Source organism: Schistocerca americana, chromosome 4 (genome assembly GCF_021461395.2).
Source record: "Schistocerca americana isolate TAMUIC-IGC-003095 chromosome 4, iqSchAmer2.1, whole genome shotgun sequence".
NCBI classification, from domain to species: domain Eukaryota; kingdom Metazoa; phylum Arthropoda; class Insecta; order Orthoptera; family Acrididae; genus Schistocerca; species Schistocerca americana.
Genome location: NC_060122.1, coordinates 301107312 through 301124736, shown reverse-complemented (window position 1 = coordinate 301124736; position 17425 = coordinate 301107312). Strand labels below are relative to the sequence as shown.

The 17425-nt window shown below is 41.8% G+C and overlaps 1 protein-coding gene across 1 annotated transcript in view; it reads right to left on the bottom strand.

Moving 5' to 3' along the window:
- Positions 1 to 17425, bottom strand: part of LOC124612283 (protein GDAP2 homolog) — a 678155-nt gene that overhangs the window by 239212 nt on the left and 421518 nt on the right. The window contains exon 6 of the mRNA XM_047140390.1: positions 3256 to 3451. Coding sequence (XP_046996346.1) covers positions 3256 to 3440 — 185 coding nt within the window. The 5' untranslated portion in view covers positions 3441 to 3451. The remainder of the gene's footprint in view (positions 1 to 3255; positions 3452 to 17425) is intronic.

Below are 17425 nucleotides of genomic sequence, written 5' to 3'. Positions count from 1 at the left end.
GCTGGACATGGGGACCAGCCCAGTATTAACCTAGTGGGATGTGGAAAACTGGCTAAAAACCACATCCAGGCCCTCATTGTTAATCTGCCGGGTGGATTTGATCCGTGGCCAGTGCGCCTACCTGAGTCCAGGTAGCAGCGCGTTAGTGCCCTCGGCTAACCTGGCAGGTATATATAATTTGAATGCATATACTTATTAAATTGTAAGACTTACAACTATAAAATTTGGGACACATATTTATGAATCTATTAAGTTTAGATTACGAATGTTCAATATGTTCTCCACATCATGAACAATATCACATCGATACTCAAATCCATGCTGTACTCAAGTAAGCGTGTCCATCTTCACTGATGTTATGGCAGCACAGATCCAGTTTTTCAACTCTTCTAGCTTCTGTGATGATTCGGTGCATAAATGCCGTCCGTAATGAAACCCCACAGAAAGGAGTCACAGAGCATCAAATCTGGTGACTTTGGAGACTAACTGAGAATCGCTAAGTCACCAGCTGTTTGATGACCAATCCAGCAACTCAACAGTTTCATTCAGATATTCATGCACTTGGCGACTCCAGTGAGGGGGTGCCCCATATTGTTGGCAAATGAAATTGTTTTAATTCAGCCTCAGAAACAAACAGTTTTGTAACATAGCAAGATACTGCTGACCATTAACTGTATTTCTAATGCAGAAGAATGCGGCTTACACCAATGAGTGGGATATCGCAAAAACATCTTGACATTGAGTGAAACTCATACACGTTCAATTTATGCATGTGGTTTCTGTATAATTCAAGCATTATGTTTGTTTATTTTTTTACTAAGGTGGAAAGTAACTTTTCACTGAACATGATGCGTTGTGTGAAAGTGTTATCACTCTCAGTAGCATTCTGAAGCTTGTCAGAAAATGTAAAACGTTTGCATTTATCATAATGACATAGAGACTGTAATAGCTGACCCCTGCATCACTTCATAACCTGCCAATGTCTCAAAACACATCAAATTATTGTTGGAGACAGTTGTATCTTTTTGACTGGCATGACGAGTTGATTTTGTAGGACTACATTGGAAAGCAGTATGAATTCGTGTAACAATCATCAAAAACAGGAGGGCGGCCATGGCTCCTTCCTTCACATACATTTCCTGTTCCTACAAACTGTTGCTATCATTTGTAAATGTTCCATCCATTCGGAGGTTCAGTTTGGTACTTAAACCTTGAAAAATCTTTGCACTGTAATCAAAGAACAACATTTCACAAACTCGAGAACACAAAGCCACTTTAAAACAAATGACAGTAATTAAGAAAACAGCAACAACCACATATAACAGCAATGCATGTAAAGTAGATAATATATTCGTGTCTCCAGAAACCGAGCTGTGGCGTAGGCCTAGCTATCAATAACTTTGACAACATAATACTTCATGATAGTATATTCTTTTTGATACACACTTTATTTCTACTTCTCCTCTGCTGTACAAAAAGTGACTCTGTCCAGATCATCTAAAAATTTTTAATAACAAGACTACCTGGCAACCCAGACACTTTTGTAAAACTGTCATGCATTATCACCATGGAGGTATCCTCCATGATTAGCATGGAAGCAAAAATCGATTGTGGAAGAGGAAATCTGGCAGTTAGAACTGCATTTCTATAAACACTATTAAATTTTTACACGACCAAGCAGAATAGCTATTGTGAAATCTGTTTACGAAATCCAGTTATGTGAGCTCATGAACTATAGTGATATAAAATCAGGATGAAAGTTTTTATTTTATTTTATTTATAATTCAATTCCCTAAAAAATAAAATGTGGTACAACCACATTTTGTACTGATAATGATGCACGACAGTGCATGAAACCTCTAACGCATTGCCACCAGGTTGGTTGGTTGATTTGTGGTAGTAGACCAAACAGTGATGACAACGATCCCATTGGCACCAGGACAATGAACATCTGACATTGTTCACACGCGTGAGCAAAATTGTAGTCCAATTAAAATTACTTGACAGTCAACACTTCACGTGCTGCAGGTGGTTTTCTACAATCAGTGCGTTCATCGTGCTTGAACTGTTCATTGTTGCCAAACTCTCACAACAATTAGTTCACTTCCAATTACTTGTCCGGCTTTCTTTCTCGATGTGTTTGAATCCTGAATCGTGGATTTTTATTTCGTACACACATTTCATTCACATCAATAACCAGACACTGCTGGATCGTTCTGCACAAGACACGATTCAGCGTCATTGACACAGTTATTATAATCAAAGAGAATGGTTTACCATTGTGATTGGGACACTAGAGTCACAAATACAATAACCTACTCTAGTGTAATGGTACAGCGTAGTGGTTAGCATATAAACTTGCCAAGTGTAATGTCAAAGATCCAAATCTCGTCAAATGCACCAAAATAATTTATTTTTATAAATCTAATCAAAACATTCGAATTGTCATTTTTATTGAATTAAATGCAATCTTTTTTTATTTCTAGTACCTTGCCATGTCATTTTCATCATCATATAGGCTTTTTTTATTTACTTTTATTTTTATTCCTGTCATTCTTTTTTTCGTTTGAAATCTGCTTTTGTCGCCTATAATCAACCAAGAGCCAACCAGGACTGCTCATCAGTTGGTAGTGTGGCATTCCTTGTAGCCAGTATGAGGAAAGTTTCAGGTAACCAATGACGGCGAGAAATTAGTTTGCTGCTACTGCTATAATTGAAGTTCTGCTGCAGAAGATGGCTACGCAAACAAACGTACTATGAAATTTATCTGTCTTGAGTTTGCTCATAGAGGTTAGCCATAAATGCCTTGACAAAGCGATTGTGACGTCATTAGTGCCGCAAGTTGTTGATCACCGATGAGTTTCAATTCAGGGCTACAAAACCCGTCGTCTGCCGCAATTCAGTCATCGGTCACTTAAAATCAGTTGTCGACAGAGCATCTCGTATTTCCGTCATACCTCGCGGCGGTCGCTTCCCACAATGCTCCACGTTACACATTAACAGCATTTGTGAAGGGACCCGCCATGTTTGTGTGTCGACTATAACCGAGCGACGAGTGAGAGATGTCATTTATCAACTAATTTTAATCGGACTGTAGTCATATATATTAAATTTTAAGCCATGCGTAATGGGTTACCTTCACATTCGATCGTAAGGGTAATGTACAAATAATAAATTAATAAATGAAGGATAATGAAATGGTTAAATGGCTAACAGGCAGTTAGCAAATATCGGTGCGCTGGCGCGGCCACTCACCAGAGCACCACCCTTTGGTTGACTTCGGGGCTGTAGGGGAAGGGGCTGGTGGAATGCTTGCGCAGCTCGCCAGAGGCGCTGTAGTCGAGCAGGCGCTGCATGGGCTGCGTGCTGCTCCAGCGCGGCAGCGAGTCGCCTCGCAGCCACTCGCCCGCCTGCTCTAGGGGGTCCATCGTCAGCCTCATCAAACTCGTTGCTGCAACAAAACCAACTCACAGCACAAATGAACTGCTCGTCCGATAACCCATGAAACTAGCGTAAAGCAAAGTTTACACGGAGACACTATGTTGCGAAACTTAAGCAGGGTTCGCACACGCAACTAATGTGACGCTACAGATGTGGCTTTCTGTAGTGTCACCGTGAGCCTACCGTTCACGCAGGACGCCACAAATTCTACGTAGTTGTACAGCTTTCAATATGAAGTCAATCGCAATCATATAGGTGGAGGGGTATCAATGTTATAGAGCAGGTCATGGTATTAGAGCTGAGGCAAGAGTTACATACAAGGAAGACGAAACCCAAATATTGGATAAGAAAACAGACTTCACATAAGGATAAATCAAGTCCCACAAACACTTTTGGAAAAGAAAAAACACTCGGAGAAGAAAATGCCGTCTGCTACGGCAAAATAACCAACAGCTGGAATGTAAATATCATCTGCAGACACACCACACTTCCAAAATGTTAGAATTTTATTGTATTCATTGACGTAAGCGTTTTGGATAACTAATTTCTAGTTTAACAGATGTCACATCAAGCTCGGGGGCTATATCCCGCACATAACCCACAATTTATACAGTGATTGGTCTCATAAATCACGAAGTTTCTACGCCTCACTGATTTGGTTATATATTAAGTTTCTTTCTTTCTTTCGCTTACGCCTTTGTCCCGCACTTTTCGCAGGGTCGGCGTGGTTGCAATCGGATATGCAAGGTTAGTTTGAAGGGGTGGCCGGATGTCCTTCCTTGCCGCCAGCCCGTCACCCCCCCCCCCTCACCCCCCCACCCCCCGCTCTGGATCGAATCAGTGTACACCAGCTGTCTGCGTCTAGTGGAAATCGTGAAATAGTGTGAACGTGTTGCAAATGTCTGCGAGTCGTGTAACTGAGGTGGGCTGTGGAGACCAGCCTGGTATTCACCTATTGGGATGTGGAAAACCACCTAAAACCACATCCAGGCTGGCCAGCACACTGGCCCTTGTCGTTAATTCGCCGGGCGGATTCGATCCGGAGCCTACGCGCCTACCCGAGTCCAAGGAAGCAGCGCATTAGCACTCTCAGCTAATCTGGTGGGTTGTTAAGTTTATTTGTTTATTCATCCAAAAATCTTCTAATACTGTGGAATACATCACTGGTTTGCAAATACTGCGCGCGCGCCCACACACACACACACACACACACACACACACACACACACACACTGCTGCAGAAAATGAAACACAAGTGGTTGTTCTTGTTGTTCCAGAAGCTGCGAAAATCAATCTGCCAGCCACTGTTTTACTTTTTTCAGTAATAAAATGTAAACACTCTGAAAGCGAATGGAGTACATCAGCGATTATTCCACGATAATTGCAACTGAATTCTCGCGTTCCGAAATACAGCCACCAGGGAGTAGTGGTGGAAGCAAAGTGGCATAACAAAGGACAATCACGACAAAAGTCGCGTCTCGTAAGTTGCACCACATTTTAAGGACGCTCCAACTTTCACAGCAGGAAACTATCAACTGCATGTGTTTTTAGGTTCAAAAATGGTTCAAATGGCTCTGAGCACTATGGGACTTAACAGCTATGGTCATCAGTCCCCTAGAACTTAGAACTACTTAAACCTAACTAACCTAAGGACAGCACACAACACCCAGCCATCACGAGGCAGAGAAAATCCCTGACCCCGCCGGGAATCGAACCCGGGAACCCGGGCGTGGGAAGCGAGAACGCTACCGCACGACCACGAGAAGCGGGCTGTTTTTAGGTCAGGTGGCGTTCCAGTACAGGCGAAGTGGAGTGTGGAACTGAGAAAATTGTTGTTCATTCAATGAACTGTGGATAAAGCCCGACCAACAGGCATTAAATGCATTGATCAAAAATGATAGTGCATTGAGAATGGCTAGTTTTGAAATCTAGATCTGACAATAAAATTTAAAAAGGACGACTGATAGCTGAAATTTATTATTTACAAGTCAATATAAGAGTCGCTGAGTGCGACAGCCTTATGAATGGAAACTAACCTGATCTCAGAATTTCTATACAGTGCGTATCACCATTAGTAGAGAAAACTGACACCAGTAAAAATTTCGAGCAAAAAGGGACTGGACGAGATGATACGTCGTTTATGTGGGAAAATGTTATCCAACCGGCCCTGGTTACCAGAATCAGTACGCAGAAAAGCTTGTTTTGAAATCTAAAGGGAATTCTCAGTGAAAAAGAAAACAACTGCCGTCCAAATATGAATAAATTCAACGCACCAAATAAACAAGAAAACAACAGGGTAAGATTAGGGTTTAACGCGGTCATGACGGAAAGAGCTCAAGCTCAGATTGTAAGGTGGTGGGGGAGGAAATTGACCCTTTCGTTTACACCTTGCTACCAGTTAAGGAAACCAGAGAAACCCTAAAGGGGTGGCTTTATGGGGATGTGAGCCTTACACCTCCAGTGTAAGATATTAAATCTATATGAAAGTCAGCTATCGTACATGGCATTTTATTGATAATTCTCTGTCTTGATCGAACTCCATGATATAACTCACATCGTTACCGATTTCGGCTTTCTGAAATCATCAGATCATTAGGAGTTTTGTGACAGAAGTAACAATGTCGAACGCTTTATTCACGGAAGTACATGAACAAGCTTTAGCTAACGCATGAGGGCGTCCAATAGTTACGCGAGAAGAGTTATAGATAGTAGAGGACGCTAGTGTGAAGATAATGTAAGTGTCCATCATCACAGATTGAACAGTTTAAAATGGGACACTCGGAACCATTAATTAAAATGTTTTCACGAGGCTGAAATGAGTGTTTAATGCCGGCCGGAGTGGCCGTGCGGTTCTAGGCGCTTCAGTCTGGAACCGCGTGACCGCTACGGTCGCAGGTTCGAATCCTGCCTCGGGCATGGATGTGTGTGATGTCCTTAGGTTAGTTAGGTTTAAGTAGTTCTAAGTTCTAGGGGACTGATGAAAAAAATGGTTCAAATGGCTCTGAGCACTATGGGACTTAAATTCTGAGGTCATCAGTCCCCTAGAACTTAGAACTACTTAAACCTAACTAACCTAAGGACATCACACACAACCATGCCCGAGGCAGGATTCGAACCTGCGACCGTAGCGGTCGCGCAGTTCCAGACTGTAGTGCCTAGAACCGCTCGGCCACTCTGGCCGGCCGGGGGACTGATGACCACAGATGTTAAGTCCCATAGTGCTCAGAGCCATTTGAACCATCTTTTTGTGTGCTTAACAGTAAACATGGACACAATATAGTATGCACCAAAACTATCCTAAAATAAATATAAAATGTTTAAAAATGGCATACAGTGTAATTATAGAAAACCTTTCAGCAACACAAAGTAAATAAAACAATCTCTTGCGTAAAAAGTGATTAAAGTCTCGATGGTCGATCAAGTCAATAAAGAGATAGAGACCATCTTAAATTAGGTCTTTCTACGATAAACTGAGCAGCACGTTTATTTTCACTTGCTTTAGGACGCGATAACGCGGCTCAGAGTAATGGTGTTTCCACATGGTTTGGTGGTAAAGAGTCTGTGTTGTTATGCAGCACACCACAGAAACTTGCACTCTGTACATTCTGAAACTGTAATGCAAGTAGAAGAAATAGTCTAACTTTATTCTACATTATCATAACATGGGATTTCTCTTTTTTAAAATTTATTTGTTTGATCTTGGTGTGACGTAGTTTTGTGAAATGATCTTTCACGAAACCCTAAGCAATTCTGGTCGTATGTAAAGGCTGTTACTGGCACCACAGTGTCCAGTCACTCGCGAATGACACTGAAGTGTTGGCAGAAGAGCCAACACTGTGTTGCTAGAGGAGGCCGAAATGCACGCGTTTAATTACACGCTGACTGGCGCGAGGTCTGGAACAGTTAAGGGAATTAGTAGTAGCAAATAAAGTACGTAGTTGATATAATACTAAACTTTAATCCACAATTGGTGTACATCGCTCTTGACGGTACATGTTATAATCTCAATATCAAATTCTATGGCGCCTTGCTAGGTCGTAGCAAATGACGTAGCTGAAGGCTATGCTAACTATCGTCTCGGCAAATGAGAGCGTAGTTGTCAGTGATCCATCTCTGGCTAAGTCGGCTGTACAACTGGGGCGAGTGCCAGGACGTCTCTCTAGACCTGCCGTGTGGTGGCGATCGGTCTGCAATCACTGACAGTGGCGACACTCGGGTCCGACGTATACTAACGGACCGCGGCCGATTTAAAGGCTACCACCTAGCAAGTGTGGTGTTTGGCGGTGACACCACAGACACAGTAACTAAAATTGAGGGTAGCAAAGCAAAGGATGAAATCCTTAACTCCGTTTTGAGAGAAGTAAAACCCAGGAGAATTGCTGCAGTTTAATCCTCGTATCACCGAAATGATGAGCGAAATAAGTATTTGTGTCAGTGGTGTTGAAAAACAGCTGGCTAAAACTGAGTATAGCTAAATGGCCCGATCGAATCCTTGTCAGATGCTATACAGAATTTGGGGGTAAGTTAGGACCTCTGTTATATAGTCCATCTAGATACCTCTTTACAGACGAATAGAAAAACTGATAGAAGCCGACCTCGGGGAAGATCAGTTTGGATTCCGTAGAAATGTTGGAACACGTGAGGCAATACTGACCCTACGCCTTATCTTAGAAGAAAGATTAAGGAAAGGCAAACCTACGTTTCTAGCATTTGTAGACTGAGAGAAAGCTTTTGACAATGTTGACTGGAAAGCTCTCTTTCAAGTTATGAAGGTGGCAGGGGTAAAATACAGGGAGCGAAAGGTTATTTACAATTTGTACAGAAACCAGATGGCAGTTATAAGAGTCGAAGGGCATGAAAGGGAAGTAGTGGTTGGGAAAGGAGTGAGACAGGGTTGTAGCCTATCCCCGATGTTATTCAATCTGTATATTGAGCAAGCAGTAAAGGAAACAAAAGAAAAGTTCGGAGTAGGTATTAAAATCCATGGAGAAGAAATAAAAACTTTGAGGTTCGCCGATGACATTGTAATTCTTTCAGAGACAGCAAAGATCTTGGAAGAGCAGTTGAACGGAATGGACAGTGTCTTGAAAAGAGGGTATAAGATGAACATCAACAAAATCAAAACGAGGATAATGGAATGTCGTCGAATTAAGTCGGGTGATGCTGAGGGAATTAGATTAGGAAATGAGACGCTTAAAGTAGTAAATGAGTTTTGCTATTTCGGGAGACAAATACCTGATGATGGTCGAAGTAGAGAGGATATAAAATGTAGACTGGCAATGGCAAGGAAAGCGTTTCTGAAGAAGAAAAATTTGATAACATCGAGTATAGATTTAAATGTCAGGAAGTCGTTTCTCAAAGTATTCGTATAGAGTGTAGCCATGTATGGAAGTGAAACGTGGACGATAAATAGTTTAGACAAGAAGAGAATAGAAGCTTTCGAAATGTGGTGCTACAGAAGAATGCTGAAGATTAGATGGGTAGATCACATAACTAATGAGGAGGTATTGAATAGAATTGGAGAGAAGAGGAGCTTGTGGCACAACTTGACTAAAAGAAGGTTCGGTTGGTAGGACATGTTCTGAGACATCAAGGGATCACTAATTTAGTATTGGAGGGCACCGTGGAGGGTAAAAATCGTAGAGGGAGACCAAGAGATGAATACACTAAACAGATTCAGAAGCATGTAGGTTGCAGTAGGTACTGCAAGATGAAGCAGCTTGCACAGGATAGAGTAGCATAGAGTGCTGCATCAAACCAGTCTCTGGACTGAAGACCACTACAACAACAACAACAACAACAGATACCTCGAACAAAAAACCATGACCAGAAGTTGGAAGAAAGCACAGGTCACACCCGTTTATAAAAGGGTTAGTAGAAGTGATCCATAAAGCTACCACCTAATATTCCTGACATCGATTGTTGTACAATCTTAGAGCATATTCTGAGCTCAAACATAACGCGGTATCTCGATCAGAAGGACCATATCCATGCCAACCAGCATGGTTTCCAAAAATACCTATCATGCGAAACCAAACTCGCACTTTTCTCACATAAAATGCTGAAACCTCTGCATCAGGGCAGTACTTCCTGATTTACGAAAAGCATTTGACTCAGTACCACATCTACGCTTACTGTCCAAAGTACGATCACAAGGGTATCAAGCGAAAAATGTGACTGGACTGAGGATTTTCTGGTAGAGAGGACGCACCATGTTATCCAAGATGGAGAGTGTCAGGGAAGTCTGTTGGGTCCCTTGCTGTTCATGTTGTACATAATGACCTTGTGGACAATGTTAATAGTAACATTAGACTTTTTGTAGATGATACAGTTATCTACAAAGAAGGCAATCTGAACGAAGCTGCACAAATATTCAGTCGGACGTAATAAGACTTCAAAGTGGTGCAAAGGCTGGAAAATTGCTTTAAATATTCAGAAATGTAAAACTGTACACTTCACAAAACGAACAAACGTAGTACCCTATGACTCTAATATCAATGATTGACACCTGGAATCGGCCAGCTCATACAAATAATTGAATTTAACGCTTCGTAGGGATATGGAATGGAATGACCACATAGGCTCGGTCGTGGATAAAGCAGGTGGAAGCCTTCAGTTTATTGGTAGAATACTGAGGAATGCAACCAGTCTACAAAGGAGATTTCTTACAGATCACTCGTGCAACCCATTCTGGAACACTATTCAAGTATGTGGTACCTATACCAAATAGGACTAACGGTGGATACTGAACGTATACAGAGACGGGCAGCAAGAATGGTCAAGGGTTTTATTTGACCTGCGGGAGAGTGTCACAGAGATGCTGAAGAATCTGACCTGGAAGACCCTTCAAGGCAGACAGAAACTATCCCGAGAAAGCCTACTTCCACAAAGTTTCAAGAACCGGCTTTAAATGATGATTCTAGGGATATATTACAACCCTCTGCGTATCGCTGACATAGGAATCGTGAGAAGACCAAATTAATTACAGAGGCTTTTAAGCAATCATCTTCCCTGCGCTCCAGAAGTGAATGGAACGGGAATAAACCCTAATAACTGGAACAGTGAGATGTTCACTCTGCCATGCCGTTCACAGTGATTTGCAGAGTATGGATGTAGATGCAGATGTAGTCATAACAAATGACATTTAGCCACTGTTGGCCTGTACAAAGTTTACGAAGACTTCTTAAATTAAGCAAAACATTCACTCTGCTTGTATTCATAACCAAGGTAAGAAAGTAAGTAACGTCAAATTACCAGACCAGCTCTCATTCTTCGAAACTACCACTTTTGACACTGGGTTCTCCTGTCTTCACATGAGTTTGTAAGAAATTATTTGCAACTTTTAAACAATTTTTTTGTACAGCAAGCTAGAGCTTAAAATCTTCATGAGAACCTAGGTATCTTACCACAGAATGTCAGCAAATAAAAGCCGGGTTTAATTGAAATTAGAGATTTCGAGAGGTTTATCCTCTTGTGGCCTTATAGGTCTACATAGAACTGTGAGATAGGTTTTGCAGTTTGTTCGCGTACGAACAGAAAATAATTGATGATACGATAATATGAGCGATGTTGACGATACAGGTTCGTATAAACTCGCGTCGCCGGCCGGAGTGGCCGAGCGGTTGTAGGCACTACAGTCTGGAACCGCGCGACCGCTACGGCCGCAGGTTCGAATCCTGCCTCGGGCATGGATGTGTTTGATGTCCTTAGGTTAGTTAGGTTTAAGTAGTTCTAAGTTCTAGGGGACTGATGACCTCAGAAGTTAAGTCCGATAGTGCTCAGAGCCATTTGAACCAAACTCGCGTCCAGTTTTGCAGAGGTAGGCAGTTTCGAAAGGTCTGAGAGGTGTGCATCAAAGGAAAGTTACCGTGATGATGTTGAAAACGAGCAGCATTTACATCTTTTAGATCGAAAATAATCGAATATCAGTAAATGTAAGACTTAAAAAAATTTACCGACACTTTATGTGCACTTTCCACATCACTTCTCAATAGTAAATGTCTTATACAATCGTACTGTCATCCATTTCACAATGGCTTTGCTGGGTAGTTGGCGGCCAATGAACGTGACCACCACATTCGATCGATGCTTCGATCTGTAAAGATTACGACTACGTAGCATATCGCATCATTGTTGTTATGTAAGCCTATGGAAGTTTCGCCATATTAGACGCATTTAGAGATCTAGCATAAATGCTGAGCTGGACCGCTTTATACAAGGAGCTGACATTGCAAGATCAACAAAATGTATGAGAGTCTTCCATCCCACACACTCTCCCTAAGTTTATACGCCTCCATTTCTGCGAGACGTGAACGATCTCCTACGGCAGCTTAAAACACAAATACCTGCTCTTTGGTATGTTCTAAAACTCGAACAAGATCATAACAAGACTCTCACTTAGCTATTGTCATGCTACCCACTAGAATTCCCCATAATACCACAGTAATTTACCATGCTCATTAACATTGCCTCTTAAATCACGTGACGTTTCAGACTCATACTTAATCGAGTCTCAGCGGCAATGTAAAATATATCCATAAGACACTGCTCTTCTCGACTCATCGGAAGCACTATTGCACGGAGTAAAAATGAAATTTCTATTCCTCTGTTGAAATAAACTGACTCTTCAATATGAAGATCTCAAATTGCATCTGTGAGCTTCCCTACGATGTATTACATTTGCTGTTGTGAACTATTTTTAGTGTAACGCAAAGGTAAAACCGCAAAAATTTTTATGATGTCAGTTTAGCTAAAGGTGCGAACAGCGGATTTAAAGCTGAACAGAAGAGATCACCTCGTCTGAAATTCAAAAAGAATTAAAATAAAATTCAGGAGATATGTGCATACTGCATATTTTTTCGGAGAACGCATTTAGTGATTACAGTGGAACACCCTCTCCGTAACATCCGGGTATCTCACGGTTGAACAATTGTTTGCCAATAATTTTTTCAGAATTTCTTTTGAAATGAAAAAAAAGATGCTTCTATTCGAACAAAGTGAAAACAATATCAAGAAAAAGCGTGTAATTTGGACAGAAGGCAGCGTTTGTAAGAGTTTCCGAAAGGATAAGAAAACCTAGTGTTGATAAATTTCTATATACGTAAGCAATTATAGCTGCTAGAAACTGGAAATCTACACAATTAGGAGGAATGGTGTTACGAACCATGCTAATCTCTACGTACATCTACATTACAAGGAAAAAAAAGAAACGAAAAGAAACATTGACAATGACCGACCTTGTGTCTTAAGCAAGTCCACAGACAAGACAGCTGCGCACACAGAACAAAACAATGGGCGTGACGTCATTTGCGGCGGCGGGATCCGATGTGAACAGGGCGTGGGAGTATTTGAGCAATATGGAATGCGTATCATAGCCTTAAAAGACCTGAATACTGACGGGCACGAAAAACTATAGACCTATCAGATTCTTACCCGTAATGCACAAAATAATCACAAATATTATTAGCAACCACATAGAAATAGCACTGAGTTTTAATAAAGCAACAGAACAAGTACGCTTTAGGAGTGGAGCATGAATCAATAAGCAGGAATTATGACTTCTTCTGGGATTCATAGATCTGCTGAAAGCACTTAACTCAATTTCAGCAATATGTTGAAGGATGCATACGTTACTGCTAGAGCTGTCATGGTAGAAAATTTAGAAAATGAAAGAGTAGTGAGTTAGCGAACTATCACGAAAACTGTTCTGGGCGGTCCTAGATTTTTCAGATCCTTTAACGGGGAAAACGAAGAACAAATGTATAACGGAATGTGAATCGCCTTCGTTTTGTGGACGATATTGTACTAATTGTCTCCAGGTTAGTACAGTAAATCAGTCATTTTCAAATGGTATTTTGTTTTGTAGAGGTGTATCCAAAAGCTCCTACATGTGTAGCTGCTTACGAAGAGAGTCTACCTGAGCTACCATTAGCCCCTCATCCCCTCCTTACTAGGTGGGGTTGGTCGGTTGGAAGATGCAATGTTTTACTTTGATAAGTTTGATGCAATTAAACTGGTGGGAAATAAAATTGACATATATTTAATTACAATAAAATTAATACTTCAAATTTAATTCCGAAGTAAATACTTCTATCATTTCCGCCAAGTGATCCCCAACGATCGGAGACGCACAAGCAGCATTTGAATGCAAAAATGTGGCGCAGGATTTAATTAAATTAAGACAAACTTCTCTCAAACGCCCTCTACAATACCAAAATTATAAGTCACGCTTCTGCCAGGGGTAGGCTCACCATCAGTTACGCACTACTCACCCTTCCCGGGCGCTCTAGGTGTTTGCAACAGGAAAAAGCCCCAACAGTTGTACTATGAGAAGTAGATTTTGCTACACACTTCAAAGTGATTTTAAGAATGTGGCTGTAAATGTAGATGTTAAATCAGCCCAATTTGTTTTCTTCTTCCAGTTAGATTTCTTTCTGCTTGCTTAGTGTTCTGAGCGTAATTCACAACACACTTACAAAATGGTTCAAATGGCTCTGAGCACTATGGGACTCAACTGCTGAGGTCATTAGTCCCCTAGAACTTAGAACTAGTTAAACCTAACTAACCTAAGGACATCACAAACATCCATGCCCGAGGCAGGATTCGAACCTGCGACCGTAGCGGTCTTGCGGTTCCAGACTGCAGCGCCTTTAACCGCACGGCCACTTCGACCGGCACACACTTACAGGTTGCTAATTCGCGTAATGTTTTACGTCTGAGAGATCGGGCTATTAATGGAATCAACCACAATAATATCAAATTCGATTTTTATAAATTTTGAAGTGGATTAATTGTCTTTCAGTCTTAATTTACAAATCTTGTAAATTGTAAGTCAGTAGTAGCGTGAACTTACGTCCATTTTGCTTTCTTTACGCCGTTGAGATTTACGGAATGTAGTTATATGCTTCTTCTTCCGCCATAAGTACTTCTCATTTTTGACTGTGAATACAGTACTGATTTTTATCGGACTTCCTCTTCAGATGCAGGCAGCTACAGTGACATGGCGTTAGCATAATGCGCGGAAGAAAAGAAAACTTTCGTGGTTTTGCACTAAAAAGAACTCTCACACTTCATACTTCCATAAAAATTATTATTCAGACAACACAATGTATACTACACACTTCTCACAAAAAATACATCTTCTCCGTACGAGAACTAAAGACAGAATCTATGTAATAATTGAAAAAAAAGAAGTTTTTATCATTTGTCATTCGCCTTCCGGCGTAGCAAAATACATCTTTTCCGACGCTTACAGAGGTCACGCTAGTGTTTATTATCATTGCTTTTTAGCTTTTGTCGTAGCTTGTTGGGGCTTTTCCCTATGTACCTATTTAGGGCATATGATTCACTCAGGCAAGTTGGCCCAAAAGAGAAGCTTCATGCACGGAGAAATAGATAACCGACACGTAAGTCTCCAACACAGATGAGGGTACAGGTTGGAGTCTTGCTGAAGAAACTATGCCCGCAGTTACCTGAAATCATTTTTGAAAACTATGGAAAAGATAAATCAGGATCAACCATGACAGTCTTATAGCAATCAGTCGAGCAGTTACACATTTCTCTACACTTCGTTAATCATCGATGCTGGAAGATTTTTACTTATTTACTCTTATTTATCTTATTTCATTTATTCACTTTTACATTAACGATACCACCTTTCAACAAGCTGTACATTAGGTCATTTAATACAAGGAGCATTCAATAAGTAATCCAACACTGTTTCTCTCGGCCAGTTCCGGTTTAAAGATGTGGAATCTGTTGTGCGATATCGTGGAATATTTCCGCTCGAGCCGCTATTGTTTCATGAAGTTCAGATGGGTGATAGCACTACACGTAGCCTCCAAAACGGCCTCTGTAATGGAGGTGCATTCCAAGCAGAGAGCTGTCACTGAGTTTCCTTTGGCGGAAAAGCAGAGCATGGTAGATATTCGCAGGCTCTTGGAGCACACCTACGGAACAAAAGCACGCTGAGTCGTTGGGCGATGCGTCCGTGGTCATCGCAATAAGGTCGCGCTACCCACCCCCCCCCCCCCCCCCACCCAAAAAAAAAGTCAAAGCCGCACCCTTAGACGGTAAAGTCATGGCGACAGTCTTCTGAGATTCCGAAGAGACTGTTCTGTTTGATATCCTCCCTCATGGTGCAACGATCAACTCTGAAGTGTAGTGTGCTGCCTTCTGGAAATTGGAGAAACAATTTCAGCGAATTCGTCGCCATAAAAATGCGAACGAAGTACTTCTCCATAACAACGCAAGGCCTTACATAAGTCTGCGCACCGAGAGGACCTCACAAAACTTCATTGGATTGTTCTTCCTCGTCTACTCTATAGCCCGGAAATCGCACCTTCCGATTTCCGTGTGTTTGGCCCAATGAAGGATGCACTTCACGGGAAGCAGTACGTAGAAGATGGGGAGGTTAATGACGCAACAAGACGTTGGTTCCGAAGTAGAAGAGTAGAATGGTACCATGCGGATGAAGAGCCCCTCTCTGTAAGGTGGCGTAAGTCCGTCGCATTGAACGGAGATTATATCGAAAAAATAGGGCTTTGTAGGCAAATGAGTGGGGAATAATACAGGGTGGTCCACTGATAGAGACCGGGCCAAATATCTCACGAAATAAGCAAAAACGAAAAAACTACAAAGAACGAAACTCGTCTAGCTTGAAGGGGGAAACCAGATGCCAAGATGACTGGCCCGCTAGATGGCGCTGCCATAGATCAAACGGATATCAACTGCGTTTCTTAAAACAGGAACCTCCATTTTTATTACATATTCGTGTAGTACGTAAATAAATAAAATGTTTTAGTTGGACCACTTTTTTCGATTTGTGATAGATGGCGCTGTAATAGTCACAAACGTGTAAGTACGTGGTATCACGTAACATTCCGCCAGTGCGGACGGTATTTGCTTCGTGATACATCACCCGTGTTAAAATGGACCGTTTACCAATCGCGGAAAAGGTCGATATTGTGTTGATGTATGGCTATTGTGATCAAAATGCCCAACGGGCGCGTGCTATGTATGCTGCTCGGTATCCTGCACCGTTCGCCGAATAATTACGTTATTTAAGGAAACAGGAAGTGTTCAGCCACGAGTGAAACATCAACCACGACCTGCAACACATGATGGTGCCCAAGTAGGTGTTTTATCTGCTGTCGCGGCTAATCCGCACATCAGTAGCAGACAAACTGCGCGAGAATCGTGAATCTCAAAAACGTCGGTGTTGACAATGCTACATCAACATCGATTGCACCCGTACCATATCTCTATGCGCCAGGAATTGCATGGCGACGACTTTGAACGCCGTGTACAGTTTTGCCACTGGGCACAAGAGAAATTACAGGACAATGACAGATTTTTGCATGCGTTCTATTTAGCGACGAAGCGTCATTCACCAACAGCAGTAACGTAAACCGGCATAATATGCAATATTGAGCAATGGGAAATCCACGATGGCTGCGATAAGTGGAACATCAGCGACCTTGGCGGGTTCATGTATGGTGCAGCATTATGGGAGGAAGGATAATTGGCCCCCATTTTACCAATGGCATGCTAAATGATGCAATGTATGCTGATTTCCTACGTAATGTTCTACCGATGTACTACAAGATGTTTCACTGCATGACAGAATGGCGATGTACTTCCAACATGATGGATGCCCGGCACATAGTACGCGTGCGGTTGAAGCGGTATTGTATAGCATATTTCATGACAGATGGATTGGTCGTCGAAGCACCATACCATGGCCCGCAGGTTCACCGGATCTGACGTCCCCGGATTTCTTTCTGTCAGGTAAGTTGAAGGATATTTGCTATCGTGATTCACCGACAACTCCTGACAACATGCGTCAGCGCATTGCAAATGCATGTGCAAACATTACGGAAAGCGAACTACTCGCTGTTGAGAGGAAAGTTGTTACACGCATTGCCAAATGCATTGAGGTTGATGGACATCATTTTGAGCATTTATTGCGTTAATGTGGTATTTA